The 20,380-nt window shown below is 42.4% G+C and overlaps 1 protein-coding gene across 6 annotated transcripts in view; it reads right to left on the reverse strand.

Moving 5' to 3' along the window:
• LOC128685741 (zinc finger protein 39) overlaps positions 1-20,380 on the reverse strand; it is a 127,896-nt gene that overhangs the window by 46,628 nt on the left and 60,888 nt on the right. For all 6 annotated transcript variants that reach the window (XR_011391790.1, XM_070083397.1, XM_070083376.1 and 3 more), the window contains exons 10-12: positions 14,165-14,317; positions 13,791-13,952; positions 13,367-13,449 (exon numbers count right to left, since the gene is read on the reverse strand). Coding sequence is in view for 5 of the 6 variants with exons in the window: in XM_070083397.1 (XP_069939498.1) it covers positions 13,367-13,449; positions 13,791-13,952; positions 14,165-14,317 (398 nt within the window). In the remaining variant the exon portion in view is untranslated. The remainder of the gene's footprint in view (positions 1-13,366; positions 13,450-13,790; positions 13,953-14,164; positions 14,318-20,380) is intronic.

The following is a 20,380-nucleotide window of genomic DNA, read 5'->3' on the forward strand; positions in this document are numbered from 1 at the left end:
GTGGTCCCAGATTTCTGTAATACAGCGCACACTGAGTGTTAAGACCCATTCCATACTGACCAGGCATCTCAGGCCAATCATGCCAAATTTGGAGGCAGGAAAAATAAAACATTGATCTACGTCTGGAGTGCTAGTGGTAAGAACGTAGATCTACCTTTGGACAGTTTAAGGGTTAATATTAAATTACACTTAAAATTTCAGAGAGGACATTCAAGAAGAAAAATGTAATTAAAAATTTTTTTGTTATCAAACCGGTCATATCCCACTGAAGCAGGGTGGCCTAAAAAAGAAAAACGAAAGTTTCTCAAATAAACAAAAGTTTCTTATTTAACCCATAATCGGTCCAAACGTATATATACGTTCACTACCCCAGTGCCCCGAATATTTTGAAAGATATGAGGCCGAGAAGTTGGCACTGGATGTTCACATGACAGCAACACTGAGTCCTGCCACTTGCAGAAGTGCTGCCAATATACTTTTTTTCTATTTTCATATTATTTTATATAATTTTTATGTTCTGATAATTACAATTTATAGTAGTTCTTGTCATCTTATAATGAATCTTTGTTCTGACACTAGTATTAGGTACTGAAATTGTACTCACATTGTCACAAACACACTTACAGGTGGATATTTACACTTGCTTTGGTCATTTACTATTGTCTTGGAATATAGTATATACAAAGTCCCAGCAATGTTTTGGATATGTGGAAGTACAGTGGACCCCCGGTTAACGATATTTTTTCACTCCAGAAGTATGTTCAGGTGCCAGTACTGACCGAATTTATTCCCATAAGGAATATTGTGAAGTAGATTAGTCCATTTCAGACCCCCAAACATACACGTACAAACGCACTTACATAAATACACTTACATAATTGGTCGCATTCGGAGGTAATCGTTATGCGGGGATCCACTGTATATAATAATAATAATAATGAGGAAGAAGAAGAAGAAGAAGAAGAAGAGGAGGAGGAGGAGGAGGAGGGAGGAGGAGGAGGCAGAGGGAGGAGGAGGAGAGAGGAGGAAGAGGAGGGAGGAGGAGGAGGGAGGAGGGAGGAGGAGGGAGGAGGAGGGAGGAGGGAGGAGGAGGGATGAGGTGGAGGAGGAGGGAGGAGGAGGAGAAGGGAGGAGGGAGGAGGAGGAGGAGGGAGGAGGAGGAGGGAGGAGGAGGGGGGAGGAGGAGGAGGGGGGGGAGGAGGAGGAGGGAGGAGGAGGGAGGAGAGGGAGGAGGAGGGAGAAGGAGGGAGGAGAAAGAGGGAGGAGAAAGAAGGAGGAGAAGGAGGAGAAGGAGGGAGGAGAAGGAGGGAGGAGAAGGAGGGAGGAGAAGGAGGGAGGAGGAGGAGGTGGGAGGAGGAGGTAGGAGGGAGGAGGAGGAGGAGGGAGGAGGACGGAGGAGGAGGAGGAGGAGGAGGGAGGAGGAGGGGGGGGGGGAGGGGGAGGAGGAGGGAGGAGGGGAGGAGGAGGTGGGAGGACGAGGAGGGAGGAGGAGGAGGGAGGAGGAGGTGGGAGGAGAAGGAGGGAGGAGGAGGAGGGAGGAGGAGGAGGGAGGAGGAGGGAGGAGGAGGAGGAAGAGGGAGGAGGAGGGGGAGAAGGAGGGAGGAGGAGAAGGAAGGAGGAGAAGGAAGGAGGAGAAGGAAGGAAGAGGAGAAGGAAGGAGGAGGAGAAGGAAGGAGGAGGAGAAGGAAGGAGGAGGAGAAGGAAGGAGGAGGAGAAGGAAGGAGGAGGAGAAGAAAGGAGCAGGAGAAGGAAGGAGGAGGAGGGAGAAGGAGAGAGGAGGAGGTGGTGTCATAGAGGTTCTTAAAAGAGATTTGAGGGTTGAAGGTAGACACACTAGTTGGATGGTAACGATATATATTGTCAGACTGTGATAATGGGAGATGGAGCCCAGCCTGCCGTGTCACTGCCTAGCTGGATGTTATACGCCGACTGAGGCCGAGGTAGCTCGCCTCACACTCAAGCTGTATCCCGTGACGTCATACAGTCACAGGCCTAAGGGATCTTCTATATAAACACATGGATGATACTATAATGCTCAGTTAATCTATACAACACATGTAAGGGGATTCAGCAACTATGCTGACAGCTCGGTCATGTTATGTATGTCGTCCCGACATACACTACTATCCTATAGGCTGAACAGGCAGGTGGTTCTGGGCTGATTCTATACAATAACAAATTCATATATAACTTAGAACTAATGGATGGTATCATAATGGATGTTAACAAAATGAGTTTTACGTAATGGGTGTTAACGTAATCACTTTTAACGTAATGCATTATGACTTATAAGAACAATTCATTGTACAATATGGAATGGCATTGATCGATCTATCTGTATTCATGCACTCTACAGATTCTGAGGAAGAATAAATATATATATATACAAGGTGAAATTAACAGCAAAGGCATCTGGTGCACTCAGATCATTACTGTCAAATTCTCAGAACACGGAGGGAACGTGAATACGAAAAAAAAAATTCTGAAAAACTAATCAGTTAATAACAAACAGTTGACAATTTCCTTCATCTCGGACAACTAGTTATACAGACTATGTACATTTAAACCCAATTCTGCTAGGGTGAGGTTTACATATGCAGAATGGTTATCATCTCTGGGAGGATCGAATTCCTCTGCAATGGCTAACACATGCCTTGACTGAGGGAGATCTGAACGAGTATCTACAAAAGATACTTGTGGGTTTCTCATTACTTGTCGAGTACGCAAGGAGTAATGACATTCAGGTTGATTATCTGACTGAGTATTTGAGGTGGAGGGTACAGAGTCAAGAGGATTTTCAGTATCTGTCACATTAGTCTGGGTAGCAATATCATCAACATCGCATACTAATTTCATATGATCTAAATGCGATTCTTTGTACTTACCAGTACTAATTTCTCTAACCTTATACTTATTGCCAGAGATATGTTCTACAACTTGATAAGGGTCAACAAACTTTTGATTGAGCTTAGGCATTTCGGATGTTTTGTTGAAATTTATCAGCATTACTCTTGAACCTACTTTTACTTTTGATGGCTTAGCACGGCTATTAGTTACTCTAGTAAATTCTGCTGTTGATTTATGAAGTGTTTCACGGATTCTTCTAAAAACACTCTGAGCCATGCTTGTACGAGTTGCTACGAAATCATCAGGGTTGTAATTGGGTTTCGGAGTGGAATATAACAACTCATAGGGTAAACGCTTGTCTACACCATACAATGCATAATGTGGAGTATCACCTATGGAAGCATTGTAAGCAGAATTTATGGCACATTGGACATCTGGTATAACTTCATCCCAAGTTTCACTATTGGGGTTGATAGTGGCTCTCAGGACATCAAGCACTTTCTTATTGGTTCGTTCGGCTAACCCATTGCTGGCAGGATGATGAGGAACAATGGTGGATTTAGAGATCTTGTACAAAGTACACAAATTTTCAAGAATCTCATTACAGAATTCACCTCCATTATCTGTTACTAAGGACTTAGGGGTGGTATGCCTGCAGATAATGCGTTCTTTAAACGCTTTAGCTACTGTCTCAGCAGTCTTATCTGCAATAGGAACTAACTCACAATATCTGGTGAAATGGTCTACCATAACACACAGATGTTTGTTGCCTTGGAGGGAACATTTAAAATTGGTTAATAAATCAAGGGCAACTCTTTCCCACGGTTCGCTAGTGGTTGGGCACACTTGGATTGGATTAGGACCATTGACATTTCCTTTATGTTGCATACAAACACTACATTTCTTAACATACTCTGAAATGTCAGTTGCCATACGTGGCCAAAAGTATTTCATTCTGGCTTGTTTCACAGAACGATCCATACCAGGGTGTGCAACACCTGTTGCATCATGAACTAGCTGTAGAGCTACGTTTACTAGTGACTGTGGAATTACTAACTGGTAAACTCTTCTGCTTGGAGTACCCAACTCGGGTGTTCGATACAGTAATTCTTGGCTCATTACAAAGTCACTAATGGGTGCTGGTGGCTTCACAGTCAGAATAAGATCTTCCTGGAGCAGGAATCGAATCACCAGAACACAAGGGATCGGTTCTTTCTTACTAGAGGAATGAACAATCTCGGTGGAGTGGATGACTCTCCAAGGTTGAAAAAAAAAATAACGCTATAACACGCAATATGAGCAAGGGAGAACGAATCTACTATCTCAAACTACAAGCACAGGAGAAAGAATTGAACACGGTCAACAATACAGATATTCAATCTGAGTCGCACACAGTGACATGAGGTATCAACTATAAGGAAACTTCACTTACAAACATTAACAACATGTGAAAGTTACTCGAGAAATAACTTCTTACAATACACTGATTACTCTCAACTAGGATGGGATCACCATCTGGAACACAAGGAACAACAACAGACACTCTAGTGAGAGCACTAGCCGCAACAGAGACATCTTTCTGCATACGGCATGTGACATCAACAAGAGATGGCATTACTAGTTGCAAGTAATCATTTTCTGACAAGGCATCCCCTGTGGAGAAACTACTACTTGAACTAGCAGACATTGCAGGGATAGGCTGTGCACTCAAAGCAGTCTGAGTGTCCCCGGACACTTGAGGCAACGGAACACTATCCTGCAAATCTGAAGGTGTAGGAGGAACACAGATGGGAGTGACAGAGTTACTAGTGCCTGACCGCTCGGCTACGTTAATAAGTAATTCACGGATCTATAGGAACTTAATCTGAACTTAACATTTTGCAGCACTTTAACAGATCTCAGATACAAGCTGTGAGAACAAACACATTGCTCAAGGGCTAGGCATTGTCTTTCAGTCAGTAAGGGAATATTGGTACTGTGGACTGATTCATATTGACCTTGACTGGCATGATACACTAAGTGAACATTCAAAAGTGACTGGGACATGTTCTCAGTGAACTTACTGAAGGACATAAAGCAAAAAAAAAAAAAAAAAAAAAGAATGACACAATAAGCTTAAATGGGAAGAAAATGCTTAACTATTCTGCATAAGCAATTAAAAATTGACAGGTCACACAGTAAGCAAGGAAACTCACAGTCACAAAGAAAATGCTCAACTGAACAAACAACACTTTGAAAATCAAGAGAATTTGTAATTTTACTCAAATCTAATTTCCTCAACTTTTACTTTAAATTGAATGAATGGCACAGTGAGTTGTCTTTACTTTCAATGCAATAGGGAAATACAACAATAAAATGATAAAATGGACTCAATAAAGCTTGTGCAAAATTAAAACAAACTGGGACACAATTCACTGAAATAAAATAAAATGGCACAGAAAGAATAAAATATTATGCACAGAACAGAGCATATGAAACTGCACTGAAATAAACTGTAGCAATACTGCAAATAACAATTGCTTATCAAGATTATTGCACAACAATACTTAAAATTTCTGCAAGAAAAATTTTAATGACAACAATGTTTGCACAAGAATTATTGCAAAATGAGTCAATGTGCAATAATAAAAAAAATATTACACACATAAGAAAACACTGTTTACAAGAAAAGAAAATATTATTATCAAGGAATGAACTGAGGGAACACTTTAACTCTTAACTGCAGCTTAAGCAACACTTAACAAGCAAAAGAACAATTAAAAGAAGAACTTAAAAATTGCACTAAGAGTGATTTTGTTCAACGAAATATGAAAAAAATAATAGATACAAAACACAGAACAAGAAAGGCTTGAACACTTACAGTGATGCAGAACACAACACATCAACATAAACACAATACTAGAATTTTCTTGCTATGAAACTTGATGTGTGAAAAGTTTGAAAAGATAATTATCTTGCTTGAACAAAATAATGGCACTATTGTCTGTGGAAATAAGACAAATTAGACACTGGCTACATGAAAAGAATATGAACACAAGAATGTTCAACACAGAGAACAAAACAAGAATACACAGATGCTGGGATAAAAATATAACAGATAACACTGAGTTGTGATGCAGAATACAAGGTAATAAATTACTGAAATACTTCACTAGAATACTTTGAACACAAGATGATTGTAAAGTGTAACACAAGTTCTATACTGCTCATATGTTGCACACACAACAGGAAAAACACTAGGTACTTACTTCAAGTGTATAAAAAATAGAAGCACAACACAACAGACATGTATTAATGCACGGAAATTAACACTGAATTAAGAAGGGAAAAAAAAATTTTGCAAACAGTATATAATTAACACTGAGTCTAATCAAGAGTCACTGAATGTCACTAAGAAAAATCACTGGAACACAAAAGAAATGTCTCAACACTCGCAAATGTCTCTATGAAAAGTATTATCGCTGTAACGACTTGGTGAAGAATTAGGTAGAAGGTCGTGGATGTTTATGTCCTCTCGTGGCTGGCTACGATCACTGACTTCTCTCCACACTCGAAGTATTTGCGCTTAAATCGACGATGAACTCACACAGGAGGCTTTCAATGGTGGCGCCAAACACACTCTAGCTCCTGACCCCCTATGTGGTCCTTAAAATATGGTGCTAGTACCCATAGTAAGATTACCAAAACAATGGTAGAGGTTGGGTGAGTGGGTTAATGGCTGAGTGAGGCGGCTGGGGCTGGAACAGGGCTAAGACCGAGACCGCGTGGTGAGTGAGTGGGCCCATGGGATGAACGGCGTAAGCCTCACTGGGGACACCCACACTGGCGCGAAGATAATTCTAAGGCGGCTGGCTTAAAAACAAACCCACGAATTACCACAACACCACAGGGATGAAAAAACACTCAGAATGGCTTGGAACTTGAATCACAAGCGATGAAGACTGTACCCACATGGCTTGCTTGAGTACCGGGGTAAGACACCTGGGTTAGTTGCTTGCTGGCTTATCTTAACCCTTCACACAGAATAGCTTGATAACTTCTCATGAAGAACACAGCAGGGGTGGAAAGCTGGCTTGGCAGGCAAAAGCTGGATGGAGTAGGCTAGGCTGGACTGACTGGGTTGTTCTGACTCCCCCACTGCAGACTGGTTGCTGGCTTTGCAAACTCGGGTCAACCCCTCGGAAGTGATGCAAATAAGCAGATAAACACTAATACAAAGAGACTGACCAGTGAATAATGTAGTGGCTGGTAGACGCTTGAATGAGGTAGCTGGCTGGGGTAGGTCGAGCTTACCCTGCTCGGCAGGCCTAATCACAAGATGTCGGCCGGCCAAGTAGAAATTTATCTCCAGAAATCGCTGTAATCATCAGGATTACAGGCTCACTGCTGCCACCAATTGTCGTAGGGGTTCTTAAAGGAGATTTGAGGGTTGAAGGTAAACACATTAGGTGGATGGTAACGATATATATTGTCAGACTGTGATAATGGGAGATGGAGCCCAGCCTGCCGTGTCACTGCCTAGCAGGATGTTATACGCCGACTGAGGCCGAGGTAGCTCGCCTCACACTCAAGCTGTATCCCGTGATGTCATACAGTCACAGGCCTAAGGGATCTTCTATATAAACACATGGATGATACTATAATGCTCAGTTAATCTATAAAACACATGTAAGGGGATTCAGCAACTATCCTGACAGAAGGAGGAGGAGGAGAGAGGAGGAGGAGGAGAGAGGAGGAGGAGGAGGAGGAGGAGGGAGGAGGAGGAGGGGAGGAGGAGGAGGGAGGAGGACGAGGGAGGAGGACGAGGGAGGAGGAGGGAGGAGGAGGGAGGAGGAGGAGGGAGAATGAGGAGGAGAAGGGAGGAGGAGGCAGGAGGAGGAGGAAGGAAAAGGAGGGAGGAGGAGGGAGGAGGGGGAGGAGGAGAAGGAAGGAGGGGGAGGAGAAGGAAGGAGGAGGGATGTGGAGGAGGGAGGAGGAGGAGGGAGGAGGAGGGAGGAGGAGGGAGGAGGAGGAGGGAGAGGGAGGAGGGAGGAGAAGAAGGGAGAAGAAGGGAGGAGGAGAAGGGAGGAGGAGGAGAAGGGAGGAGGTAGGAGGAGAGAGGAGGGAGGAGGGATGAGGAGGAGGGATGAGGAGGACAGATGAGGAGGATGGATGAGGAGGAAGGAGGAGAGATGAGGAGGGAGGGAGGAGGAGGAGGGAGGTGGAGGAGATGGGAGGAGGAGGAGGTAGGAGGAGGGAGGAGGAGGAGGAGGTAGGAGGAGGAGGTAGGAGGAGGAGGTAGGAGGAGGAGGTAGGAGGAGGAGGTAGGAGGAGGAGGTAGGAGGAGGAGAGAGGAGGAGAGAGGAGGAGGGAGGATGAGGTAGGAGGGATGAGGAGGAGGGAGGTGGAGGGAGGAGGGAGGAGGTAGGAGGAGAGAGGAGGAGGAGGGAGGAGGAAGGAGGGAGGAGGAAGGAGGGAGGAGGGAGGAGGAAGGATTAGGGAAGGAGGAGGAGGGAGAGGAGGAGGGAGGAGGAGGAGGAGGGAGGAGGAGGAGGGAGAAGGAAGGAGGGAGGAGGAGGAGGGAGGAGGGAGGAGGAGGAGGAGGAGGAGGAGGGAGGAGGAGGAGGAGGGAGGTGGAGGAGGGAGGTGGAGGAGGGAGGATGGAGGTGGGAGGAGGGAGGAGTAGGAGGGAGGTGGAGTAGGAGGGAGGTGGAGGAGGAGGAGAGAAGAGGAGAGAGGGAAGAGGAGGGAGGGAAGAGGAGGGAGGGAAGAAGAGGGAGGGAGGAGGAGGGAGGAAGGGGAGGAGGGAGGTGGATGAGGGAGATGGAGGAGGGAGAAGGAGGAGGAGGAGAGGAAGGAGGGAGAAGGGAGGAGGGATGAGGAGGAGTAGGGAGGAGGAGGGAGAAAAGAGGAGGGAGGAGGGAGGAGGAGGAGGGAGGAGGAGGAGGGAGGTGGAGGAGGGAGTAGGAGGAGGGAGCAGGAGGAGGGAGGAGGAGGGAGGAGGAGGAATGAGGAGGGAGGAGGAGGAGCTAGGAGGGAGGAGGAGGAGGAGGAGCTAGGAGGGAGGAGGGATGAGGGAGGAGTAGGGGAGGAGGGGGGAGGAGGGAGAAGGAGGGAGAAGGAGGGAAGAGGAGGGAGGGAGGGGGAGGAGGGAAGAGGGAGGGAGGGAGGAGGGAGGGGAGGAGGGAGGGGGAGAGGGAGGGAGGTGGAGGAGGGAGGAAGGTGGAGGAGGGAGGAAGGTGGAGGAGGAGAGGAAGGAGGGAAGAGAAGGAGGGATGATGAGGAGGAGGGAGGAGTAGGGAGGAGGAGGAAGAAAGAGGAGGGAGGAAATAGGAGGGAGGAGGAGGGAGGGAGGGAGGGAGGGAGGGAGGAGGAGGGAGGGAGGAGGAGAGAGGGAGGAGGAGGGAGGGAGGAGGAGGGAGGGAGGAGGAGGGAGGGAGGAGGAGGGAGGGAGGAGGAGGGAGGGAGGAGGAGGGAGGGAGGAGGAGGGAGGAGGAGGGAGGAGGAGGAGGAGGAGGAGGAGGAGGAGGAGGGAGGAGGTGGGAGGTTAGAGGAGGGAGGAGAGAGGAGGAGGAGGTGGGAGGAGGAGAGAGGAGGAGGAGAAACAAAGTCCACCCCTGACAGTGACGTGATGAGATAACATCTGATAAGAGCTGACTTTGATGAGCATACTCCAGGGTGCAGTGACAACACTTGATACGAAAAGATTAGAGGTGACATTTGATGAGCATGGCCCTGCTTTGTGCTTTGTTTTCGCTGGTACACAAACATGTCTGTCTGTCAAGCTCCCTGTCTATCCATCTAGCTCTCTGTCTCAGAGAGAGCCGCAAGACTGGGTCGTCACGTTTACTCATATCTTCAAGCAGAGTATAGCACTATGTCTGAATTTTTTGGATTATCCTAGGTAATTTACACTGTACAGTGGACCCCCGCATAACAATTTTAATCCGTGCAAGAGGGGTAATTGTTATGCGAAATAATCGGTATGTGAATGAATTTTCCCCATAAGAAATAATGGAAATAAAATTAATCCGTGCAAGACACCCAAAAGTATGAAAAAAATTTTTTTTTACCACATGAAATGTTAATTTTAATACACACAAACTGAAAAAGGCATGCACACTTACATGACACTTACTTTTATTGAAGATCTGGTGATGATTGATGAGATGGGAGGAGGGGAGAGAGAGTGTTAGTGTTTAGAAGGGGAATCCCCTTCCATTAAGACTTGAGGTGGCAAGTCCTTTTCTGGGGTTACTTCCCTTCTTCTTTTAATGCCACTAGGACCAGCTTCAGAGTCACTGGACTTCTTTCGCACAACATATCTGTCCATAGTGGCCTGTACCTCTCGTTCCTTTATGACTTCCCTAAAGTGTTTCACAACATTGTCAGTGTAATAATCACCAGCACGGCTTGCAATAGCTGTGTGAGGGTGATTTTCATCCATGAAGGTTTGCACTTCAAGCCACTTTGCACAGATTTCCTTTATCTTTGTAGTAGGCAACTTCTTCAATTTCTCTCTCCCCTCCTCTGAACCAGTTTCCTCAGGTCTGGCCTCTTGCTGTTGAAGTTGATCTATCAGCTCATCAGTGGTTAGTTCTTCATTGTCCTCCTCCACCAACTCTTCCACATCCTCCCCACTAACCTCCAACCCCAAGGACTTTCCCAATGCCACAATGGATTCCTCAACTGGAATAATCCTCTCAGGGTTAGCCTCAAACCCTTCAAAATCCCTTTTGTCTACACATTCTGGCCACAGTTTCTTCCAAGCAGAGTTCAAGGTCTTCTTAGTCACTCCCTCCCAAGCCTTACCTATAAGGTTTACACAATTGAGGATATTAAAGTGCTCTCTCCAAAACTCTCTTAGAGTCAGTTGAGTTTCTGAGGTCACTACAAAGCACCTTTCAAACAGAGCTTTTGTGTACAGTTTTTTGAAGTTTGCAATAACCTGCTGGTCCATGGGCTGCAGGAGAGGAGTGGTATTAGGAGGCAAAAACTTCACCTTAATGAAGCTCATGTCCCCATAAAGTCGCTCTGCCACGTCTGTAGGATGACCAGGGGCATTGTCTAACACCAGGAGGCACTTAAGTTCTAATTTCTTTTCAGTTAGGTAATCTTTCACATTGGGGGCAAATGCATGGTGTAACCAGTTATAGAAAAAGTCCCTAGTGACCCATGCCTTACTGTTTGCCCTCCACAGCACACACAAATTATCCTTGAGGACATTCTTTTGCCTGAACGCTCTGGGAGTTTCAGAGTGATACACTAATAAAGGCTTAACTTTGCAATCACCACTAGCATTGGCACACATCAACAAAGTAAGCCTGTCTTTCATAGGCTTATGTCCTGGGAGTGCCTTTTCCTCCTGAGTAATGTAGGTCCTGCTTGGCATTTTCTTCCAGAACAGGCCTGTTTCATCACAATTAAACACTTGTTCAGGTTTCAGTCCTTCACTGTCTATGTACTCCTTGAATTCATGCACATATTTTTCAGCCGCTTTGTGGTCCGAACTGGCAGCCTCACCATGCCTTATCACACTATGGATGCCACTACGCTTCTTAAATCTCTCAAACCAACCTTTGCTGGCCTTAAATTCACTCACATCATCACTAGTTCCAGGCATTTTTTTAATTAAATCCTCATGCAACTTCCTAGCCTTTTCACATATGATCGCTTGAGAGACGCTATCTCCTGCTAGCTGTTTTTCATTTATCCACACCAATAAGAGTCTCTCAACATCTTCCATCACTTGCGATCTTTGTTTCGAAAACACAGTTAAACCTTTGGCAAGAACAGCTTCCTTGATTGTCTTTCTGGTGCCCACAATAGTAGCGATGGTTGATTGGGGTTTCTTGTACAACTTGACTAGGTCGGCGATACGCACTCCACTTTCATACTTATCAATGATCTCTTTCTTCATTTCTATTGGAATTCTCACCCTTATTGGTGTACGGTTGGCACTAGAAGCTTTCTTGGGGCCCATGGTCACTTATTTTCCAGAAACAGCACCGAAAACACTGTAATAATACGAAATATTCCGAGTGTATGCTTGGATGTTACCGCGGAGGCTGGCTGGTAAACAATGGCACGGGCGGCACATGTGAGGCTGGCTGAGGGCACACATTGGACGCGTCTCGGACGAAAATCGGTGAGCGGGTTTTTAATCGGTATGCGCGGCAAAATTTTTGCGATTAAAGCAAGCGGTATGCGGATTAATCGCTATGTGATGCCATCGTTATGCGGGGGTCCACTGTATACTTGTATTTATGTGTACCTGTGAGACAGAGATAGACAGACAGAGACAGAGATAGACAGAGACAGACAGAAACAGAGACAGAGATAGAGACAGAGAAACAGACATAGATACACAGATAAATGGAGATAGAGCCAGGCTGCCAGCAGCGACCAGCCACGCAGCTGGCCAGCCAGCCAGCCAGAATTGTTTCTCTTTACTTAGGGTATAGGTTATAAGACATTCTCAAAGCGCATTGCACAAATGTTGCACATGGGTTATTATCGAGATATTTTGATATTGCATCAACCACTTATGGCCACATCCACCTCAAAGCCACTAAACTCGAGGTCAAAATCACTTTCCTCTTAAAATGGGAGAGTTAGTACTACATTAAATCAGTGAATCCTAGGTGTTTGCTGCGCTGTTTGCTCTACCTGGCGCTCATTTGAACTGGTGCTCCCACAAGGTACTAAGTGGTCCCAGATTTTTTTAATACCGCACACACTGAGTGTTAGGACCCATTCTATGCTGACAAGGCATCTCAGGCCAATCGTGCCAAATTTGAAGGCGGGAAAAATAAAATGTATATATACGTTTGGGGCACTAGTGGTAAAAACGTATATATACGTTTGGACCATTTACGGGGTAATAGTATATTTATAGTATGTTCAAATAAAGTGATGAGATCGAACCTGCAGTCTAGTGGTCCAAGAATTATTAGCACATTTAAGATGTCTTAGCCTACTGCAATACAGGTCTTACAGTTTCACCAACCAAGGTCTGTGAGCAGCCACTACCTAGGATCCTATCACACGTTTCTTGTGGAGAAATTACAACTGTACCAACATGAATTGGCTAATTCCAGCTCCTTCCCTTATCAGTGTACAAAAAATTTGCACTAAACAAATGACCATGTAGTCTAGTGATATTAGAATTACTAGCCAGTGCCTGTAGTGTGAATATTATTCAGTGAATGAGAAATGAAGAGGTATAGACTACAGAAGAGAGAGAGGTTGGAAGAAAGGTACAAAGGTACTAAGAAGTAATTAATGCCTTAACATTTAGAAGACATAAGTGAAATGCTAAAGTGGGATGCAGACAAGTGGTCTACAGCATATAAAATACTGTTGAAGTGAGAGCATACTGATTTCCATTAATTTGGTCCATAATGGCAACAATATGTCTGCCCTTCGGAACAAATAGCTAGGGACAAATGATGATGAATGTGCCTCCTTCCTGCATAACTGCTGTAATGGGAAATGGCTAATGAATTTAAAAACTGTATATCATAAGTACCGCACTAACCTTTGATGAACTTTTAGGTCAAACTTTCTTGAACATCTATATGAGCAGTGAGGACAGGCATGAGGTTTCAATTTCAAATGTACCTGTAAAATTACAAAAAATACAATTAGGCAGTGTTGTCTAAGCCATGACTATTATATTCAATCCATTTTTTTTTTAAGAGCAGTTATTCTATCACAGCTTATTTTAAGTTTAATTCACATGATTTCATCAAACTCTCAAGAATTTTCACAATGTCATTTCAAGTCATACAAATGACCCTAAAAGCATATTTTCAACTGAATAATTTTTTTTTTTTACTAAAATCAGAAAGTTATAATACATATTAACAATTAACAGCTTCTAAACCACAGTAATATTAATTCAGGAAATCCAACTAGAAGAAAGAATATTCTATACTAAATACATGTATACAAATACTCACTGCACTAATATGAATTTTTAAAGACTTCTTATCCCAAAACCATCTTTTACATTCATTACAGTACCCCTTTTGTGCCCAGGAAGGAAGATTCTTGGCATTGGTTATATGTAGAACTTGATGGTTTAGGAGTTGTGCCAGTTGTCTAAAGCCTTTTCCACAGACCTATTTTTAACAAATTCAAAGCATCAGAAAGTAATTTTCTAAAGTGTAAGTAAATTTAATTATTTTTTATATAGTTTTATGTTCACTAAGAAAATTTATCAGTTAAATTAATTAATATTCTGATACAGCTTTATTAATAATACAACAAATCTTCAATTTCGAAAGATATAAAAAATATATACAGAACTGTAGAGCTTTTTAATTCTAGTTACCTTACAAATATGGTCTCGAGTATCTGAATGAGTTTTCTGGTGAATTACAAGTCTCTGCTGTGTACATGTCTTATATGTTTGACAAATTCCACATGTGAAAAGGTCTATATCTATTCCATGGGCCTTCCACAGGTGCAACTGACACATCGACCACTGAAATTAACAAAATAATTTTCTATAATAAGTACATATATCTCCAAAAGCTGTTGTATAAAGATTTTGATGACACCCCAACTTAATACTTTTAAATTAAATTTTAAATTATAACCTGTCCACCTAAAAAAAAAAACTGATTAAAGGAAAAAAAAAAGCATTGATATTTGTATCCTAGAGGATTGTGTCCCAGTCAAATGCGTCCCGGTCATTGGAGTCCCTAGACACTTGTGTCCGTTTTGTTTGCATCTTACTACATGTGACTATTACTGGGTAACACACCCCATGTTACATAAGCTAAGCCTCTTAACTCAGCTCAAAAAGCAACCATCTAATGAATTAGGGTAATTATAGGAAAATGAGGACAAATTTTCACATGAGGGGTTGCCTACAACATGCATACTTTTTAAATTTGGACTTAAAAATTAAATTTTTTAATCAATAAAATTCAACCCTCTAATCATGCTAACCTAACCTAAAAATAAAAAAAAATACATCTATATGAAATATACATATATTGGGACACCAATGTCCAAGGACACCAATAACTGTGATGCATTTGCCTGGGACACAATTGTCCAAGACATAACTGTCCTGTCACTGAGTATAACATTAGTTTTTATAATTGTGTCTAGAACCTACTTCTCAGTATTTACACAATGTTACATAGAGGCAACAAGTCCCACTTCTTATTATAATTCAAGTTAGGATTAATAAATGAATATAATTAATGAATATACAGTGGACCCCCGGTTAACGATATTTTTTCACTCCAAAAGTATGTTCAGGTGCCAGTACTGACCTAATTTGTTCCCATAAGGAATATTGTGAAGTAGATTAGTCCATTTCAGACCCCCAAACATACACGTACAAACTCACTTACATAAATACACTTAAATAATTGGTCGCATTCGGAGGTGATCGTTATGCGGGGGTCCACTGTAACTGTAACGTGAGTGCACCTCTGGCAAGACAGTGATGGAGTGAATGATGGTGAAAGTTTTTCTTTTTTTGGGCCACCCTGCCTTGGTGGGAGATGGCCAATGTATTAATAAAAAAAATAATTTGGTAATAGCATTGTAGATGAGTGGAAAAACTACCAGGCAGCATCAATGAGGTGAAAACACTAAGTTGATTTAAATACAGAATGAAAGGGTTTATTAAGTAGGTGTGGATGGGTGAGTTAGACCTGCTTAGCATGGGCTAATAAGCCTAATGCATTATTCCTTTATTCATATTCTTAGTTTCTCATGTGTATTATGCAGCAAGTCCCTGACACATGATCATAAAAATTATGAAAATCCACACTTATGACTGGGATATTTTGGAACAAATTACTGTACTGTAATTGTTTATAAATGCTGATCTGCAGATATGAACACTGCAAACAGTGAAACATAATTTTCTTAAGATTAGTTTTCTCCTGTAATTTTTCACAAAATGAATTCATATTTGTGTACAGCCATTTCATGTATGTGTGGCATGCTCATATTTGCTTGGTAGAGTTTTGTCACAAACTGAAGATTCAGTAATTGTGATTTTGGTTAAGTAAGCTTGGGTAGATGAATTACATTACTGTTTCCTTCATCACTATTTCATCATATGCATAGATACCCTGCCTCGGTGGGATACAACCAGTGTTAAAAAAAAAAAAATGCATAGATACAGCGTTTTGTGAATGCTCATGTTACTTCTACCCATGGGTGATAGGATCACAATTATTCTCACCATTCCTTCCTATGTCATATCCCTAGGAATCTATTTTTCACCACAACATAAGAGAGTAAACATTAGCAATCCATGTTGTGTCCGATATGATGGAAGAAAGAGGGAGGATATTCTACTGCTACTGCCCATGCCATGTCTCACTTAGAGTGTCAGATATGACAGGAGACAGAGGAAGTGAATGAGAGAAGGGAGGAAATGCACGAGAGGTTATAGAAAGGGAGAGAACAAGAAAAGAGGGAAGAAAGAGGTGGAAAACTCATCTGAGCACTTTACATTTGTTTTTAATTTCACTGTTAATAATATAAATTAAATTAGATACAGAATATTATGGTTCTAAAACACATCTATGATTATAACAGGTGTCTACTGGAAAATAGGTCACAGTTCCAAATGTTTAAATAACAAATTACCGTACTGATGCGATAAGTACTGGGCACAGAAAACACTTGTGTGGCCACATTGCAAAACCAACTATCTACTCATTAGCATATGTGACTTATTGTATGACAGTCTGTATTAGTATAAAAATGTGCTTTCTTATCAGGACATTTTGCACCTTAAAAGGCTCTCCTTTATAGTATAATAATAAGATATTACAGCAGTACCTTGAGTTACAAACTTAATTTGTTCCAGAAGGCTGTTCAAGTGCCAATACTGAACGAACTTGTTCCCATAAGGAATAATGTAAGTTAGATTAGTCCGTTTCAGAACCCCCCCCCCCTTTTTTTTTTCAACAAGTAGGCCGTCTCCCACCAAGGTAGGGTGACCCAAAAAAGAAAGAAAATCCCCAAAAAGAAAATACTTTCATCATCATTCAACACTTTCACCACACTCACACATTATCACTGCTTTTGCAGAGGTGCTCAGAATACAACAGTTTAGAAGCATATACGTATAAAGATACACAACATATCCCTCCAAACTGCCAATATCCCAAACCCCTCCTTTAAAGTGCAGGCATTGTACTTCCCATTTCCAGGACTCAAGTCCGACTATATGAAAATACACTTACAAAAATACACTTAAATAATTGTTCGAGTTGGGAGCTGTTTGAAACTCAAGGTACCACTGTATCTCCGTTATAGAATAATAATAAGATATTATCTCCTTTATATCATAACAATAAGGTAAAAGGACCCAAATAGAAATAAGTCACTCTGACTTTTTTGGGTTATCCTAGGTTCTGTACACATATGCTGTTATGTATGATAATCTATGTTACTGTATTTGTGTTAACCTGAATAAACTTACTTACTTACTAAGGGAGGGAGGGAGGAGAGGGAGGGAGGGAAGGAAGGGAAGGAAGAGAAGGAAGGGAAGGAAGGAAGGGAGGGAGGGGAAGGGAGGGGAGGGGAAGGGAAGGGAGGGAGGGGAAGGGAGAGAAGGGAGGGAGGGGAAGGGAGGGAGGGGTAGGGAGGGAGGGGAGGGGAGGGGAGGGAGGGGAGGGAGGGAGGGAGGGAAGGAGGGAGGGAAGGAGGGAGGGAAGGAGGGAGAGAGGGAGGAAAGAGAGAGAGAGAGAGAGAGAGAGAGAGAGAGAGAGAGAGAGAGAGAGAATGGTGTGTGTGAGAAAGGAATGGAGTGTGTGAGAGAGAGAGAGTAATTTTTTAAGTGTGGCATACTTGGAATATAAATTTCTTGTGTGTGGGGAAAGAATTAAAAAAAAAAAAATTCAAAAAGATTGAAAGAGTGCCTTTTTATGAACAGAACTGAACTAAAGTAAGTGGAATCTGATGAAAATTTATGCTTTTATGGTGCACTGAAGTTGGCGAAAAAATTGATCACTTGTCAACAACAGCAGCATTAATGTGTCAGTGATAATAACATTTTACATTTTTTTTTTTAACACGTCAGCCATTTCCCACCAGGCAGGGTGACCCAAAAAGAAAGAAAAACACAAAAGGAGAGAAAAAACTTTCATCATCATTCAACACTTTCACCATCACAATAACTGTCTTTGCAGAGGCACTCAGATACGACAGTTCAGATGTCCCTCCAAAATGCCAATATCCCAAGCCCCTCCTTTAACCCTTTCAGGGTTTCTGACGTACTAGTACGGCTTACGCACCAGGGTTATTGACGTACTAGTACGCCTAAATTCTAGTACCTTCAAATCTACTGAGAGAAAGCTGGCAGGCCTACATATGAAAGAATGGGTCTATGTGGCCAGTGTGCACAGTATAGAAAAATCCTGCAGCACACGGTGCATAATGAGAAAAAAACTCCAACCGTGTTTTTGGTTTAAAACAGTGAATTTGCAGTGTATTTTCGTATGGTATTTATGGTCGTATTGTAGATTTCCTCATCTCACTTTATAGAATGGAAGACATATTACAGAAATTGAGATGATTTTGATTGGTTTCATAATGAAAAGTACCTTGAAATTGAGCTCAAAGTAGCAGAAATGCTCGATTTTTAAAAGTAAACAAATCATGCCAAGCATCCAATACACGTCAATTGGTGAGTCTAATATTCTTTCACAAGAGCGCTGATATTATTTATACCATTTCTACACTAATGCAGTAGTCTGCAGAACAGTAAATCTTCTATTTGTTGTGACAAAAATTCAAAGTGGAAAGCAAAAGAGATGTAGGAGGGGCCTGGGGACGTGACTAATGAACGGAGAAAATGTTATTTTAGTGCCAGGAATGTCTATCTTGTTTATTCTGGACCCTATTAGGAAATTGGCATCTTCTGAAATTTGTGTGAAATTGGCAAAAATTGCCAATTTCTGACCACTTTATTGGATAGTTGAAATTAGTAAATGGATGGTTTCTTGTACTCATTCGATAGAAAAAATGGAGTTCTAGCGAAATCGATATGATTTTTGTCGACTAGTACACTGGAATTGGCCGAAAATAGTGCTCAAAGTGGGCGAAATAGCCAATGCGTCAACATCGTCGAGACCGCTAACTTCGCGAGAGCATAATTCCGTAAGTTTTCCATCAAATTTCATACTTTTGGTGTCATTGTGATCGGGAAAAGATTCTCTATCATTTCATAAGAAAAAATAATTTTTCTTTCCAAAATAAATTTCGACCCTGAGAACGAGTTTAGGAGAGGGCCTCTTGGCCCTGAAAGGATTAAAGTGCAGGCATTGTACTTCCTTTTTCCAGGACTAAAGTCTGGCTAACTGGTTTCCCTGAATCCCTTCACTAAATATTACCCTGCTCACACTCCAACAGCTCGTCAGGTCCCAAAAATCATTCGTCTCCATTCACTCCTATCTAACACACTCAGGCATGCTTGCTGGAAGTCGAAGCCCCTCACCCACAAAACTTCCCTTACCCCCTCCCTCCAACTTTTTTGAGGACGACCCCTACCCTGCCATCCTTCCCCAACAGATTTATATGCTCTCCAAGTCATTCCACTTTGTTCCATTCTCTCTAAATGATCAAACCAGCTCAATAGTCCATCTTCAGCCCACTGCTTAACTCCACACCTCCTCTTAATTTCCACATTACGAATTCTCTGTATAATATTTAAACCACACATTGCCCTTAGACACGACACCTCCACTGCCTCCAGCTGCCTTCTCGCTGCAGCATTTACAACCCATGTTTCCCACCCATATGAGTGTTGGTATCACTACTCTCTCGTACGTTCCCTTCCTTGCCTCCATGGATAAAGTTTTTTGTCTCCACAGATACCTCAATGCACCACTCACCTTTTTTCCTTCATCAATTCTATGGGTAACCTCATCCTTCATAAACCAATCTGCTGATAAGTCAACTCCCAAATATCTGAAAACATTCACTTCTTCCATACTCCCTCCCTCCAATGTGATATCCAAATTTTCTTTATCTAAATCATTTGACACCCTCATCACTTTACTCTTATCTATGTTCACTTTCAACTGTCTACCTTTACACATCCTCCCAAACTCATCTACTAACCTTTGCAACTTTTCTTTAGACTTTTCCAAAAACACAGCATCATCAGCAAAAAGTAACTGTGTCAACTCCCATTTTTTTATTTGATTCCCCATGATTTAATTCCACCCCTCTCCTCAATACCCTAGCATTTAGTTCTTTTACATGCCCATCTGTAAGTATGTTAAATAATCATGGTGATAATGACATTACACATCCTTGTCTAAGACCTACTTTTACTGGGAAGTAATCTCCCTTTCTTTTACACACCCTAACCTGAGCCTCATTATCCTCATAAAAACTCTTTACAACATTTAGTAACTTATTACCTATTCCATACACTTCCAACATCTGCCACATTGCTCCCCTATCTGCTCTATCATTTGCCTTTTCTAAATCCATAAATGCAATGAAAACTTCCCTATCTTTATATCAATACTGTTCACATACATGCTTCAGTGTCAAC

The sequence above is a fragment of the Cherax quadricarinatus genome, chromosome 1, assembly GCF_038502225.1.
Source record: "Cherax quadricarinatus isolate ZL_2023a chromosome 1, ASM3850222v1, whole genome shotgun sequence".
In the NCBI taxonomy this organism is placed as follows: Eukaryota; Metazoa; Arthropoda; class Malacostraca; order Decapoda; family Parastacidae; genus Cherax; species Cherax quadricarinatus.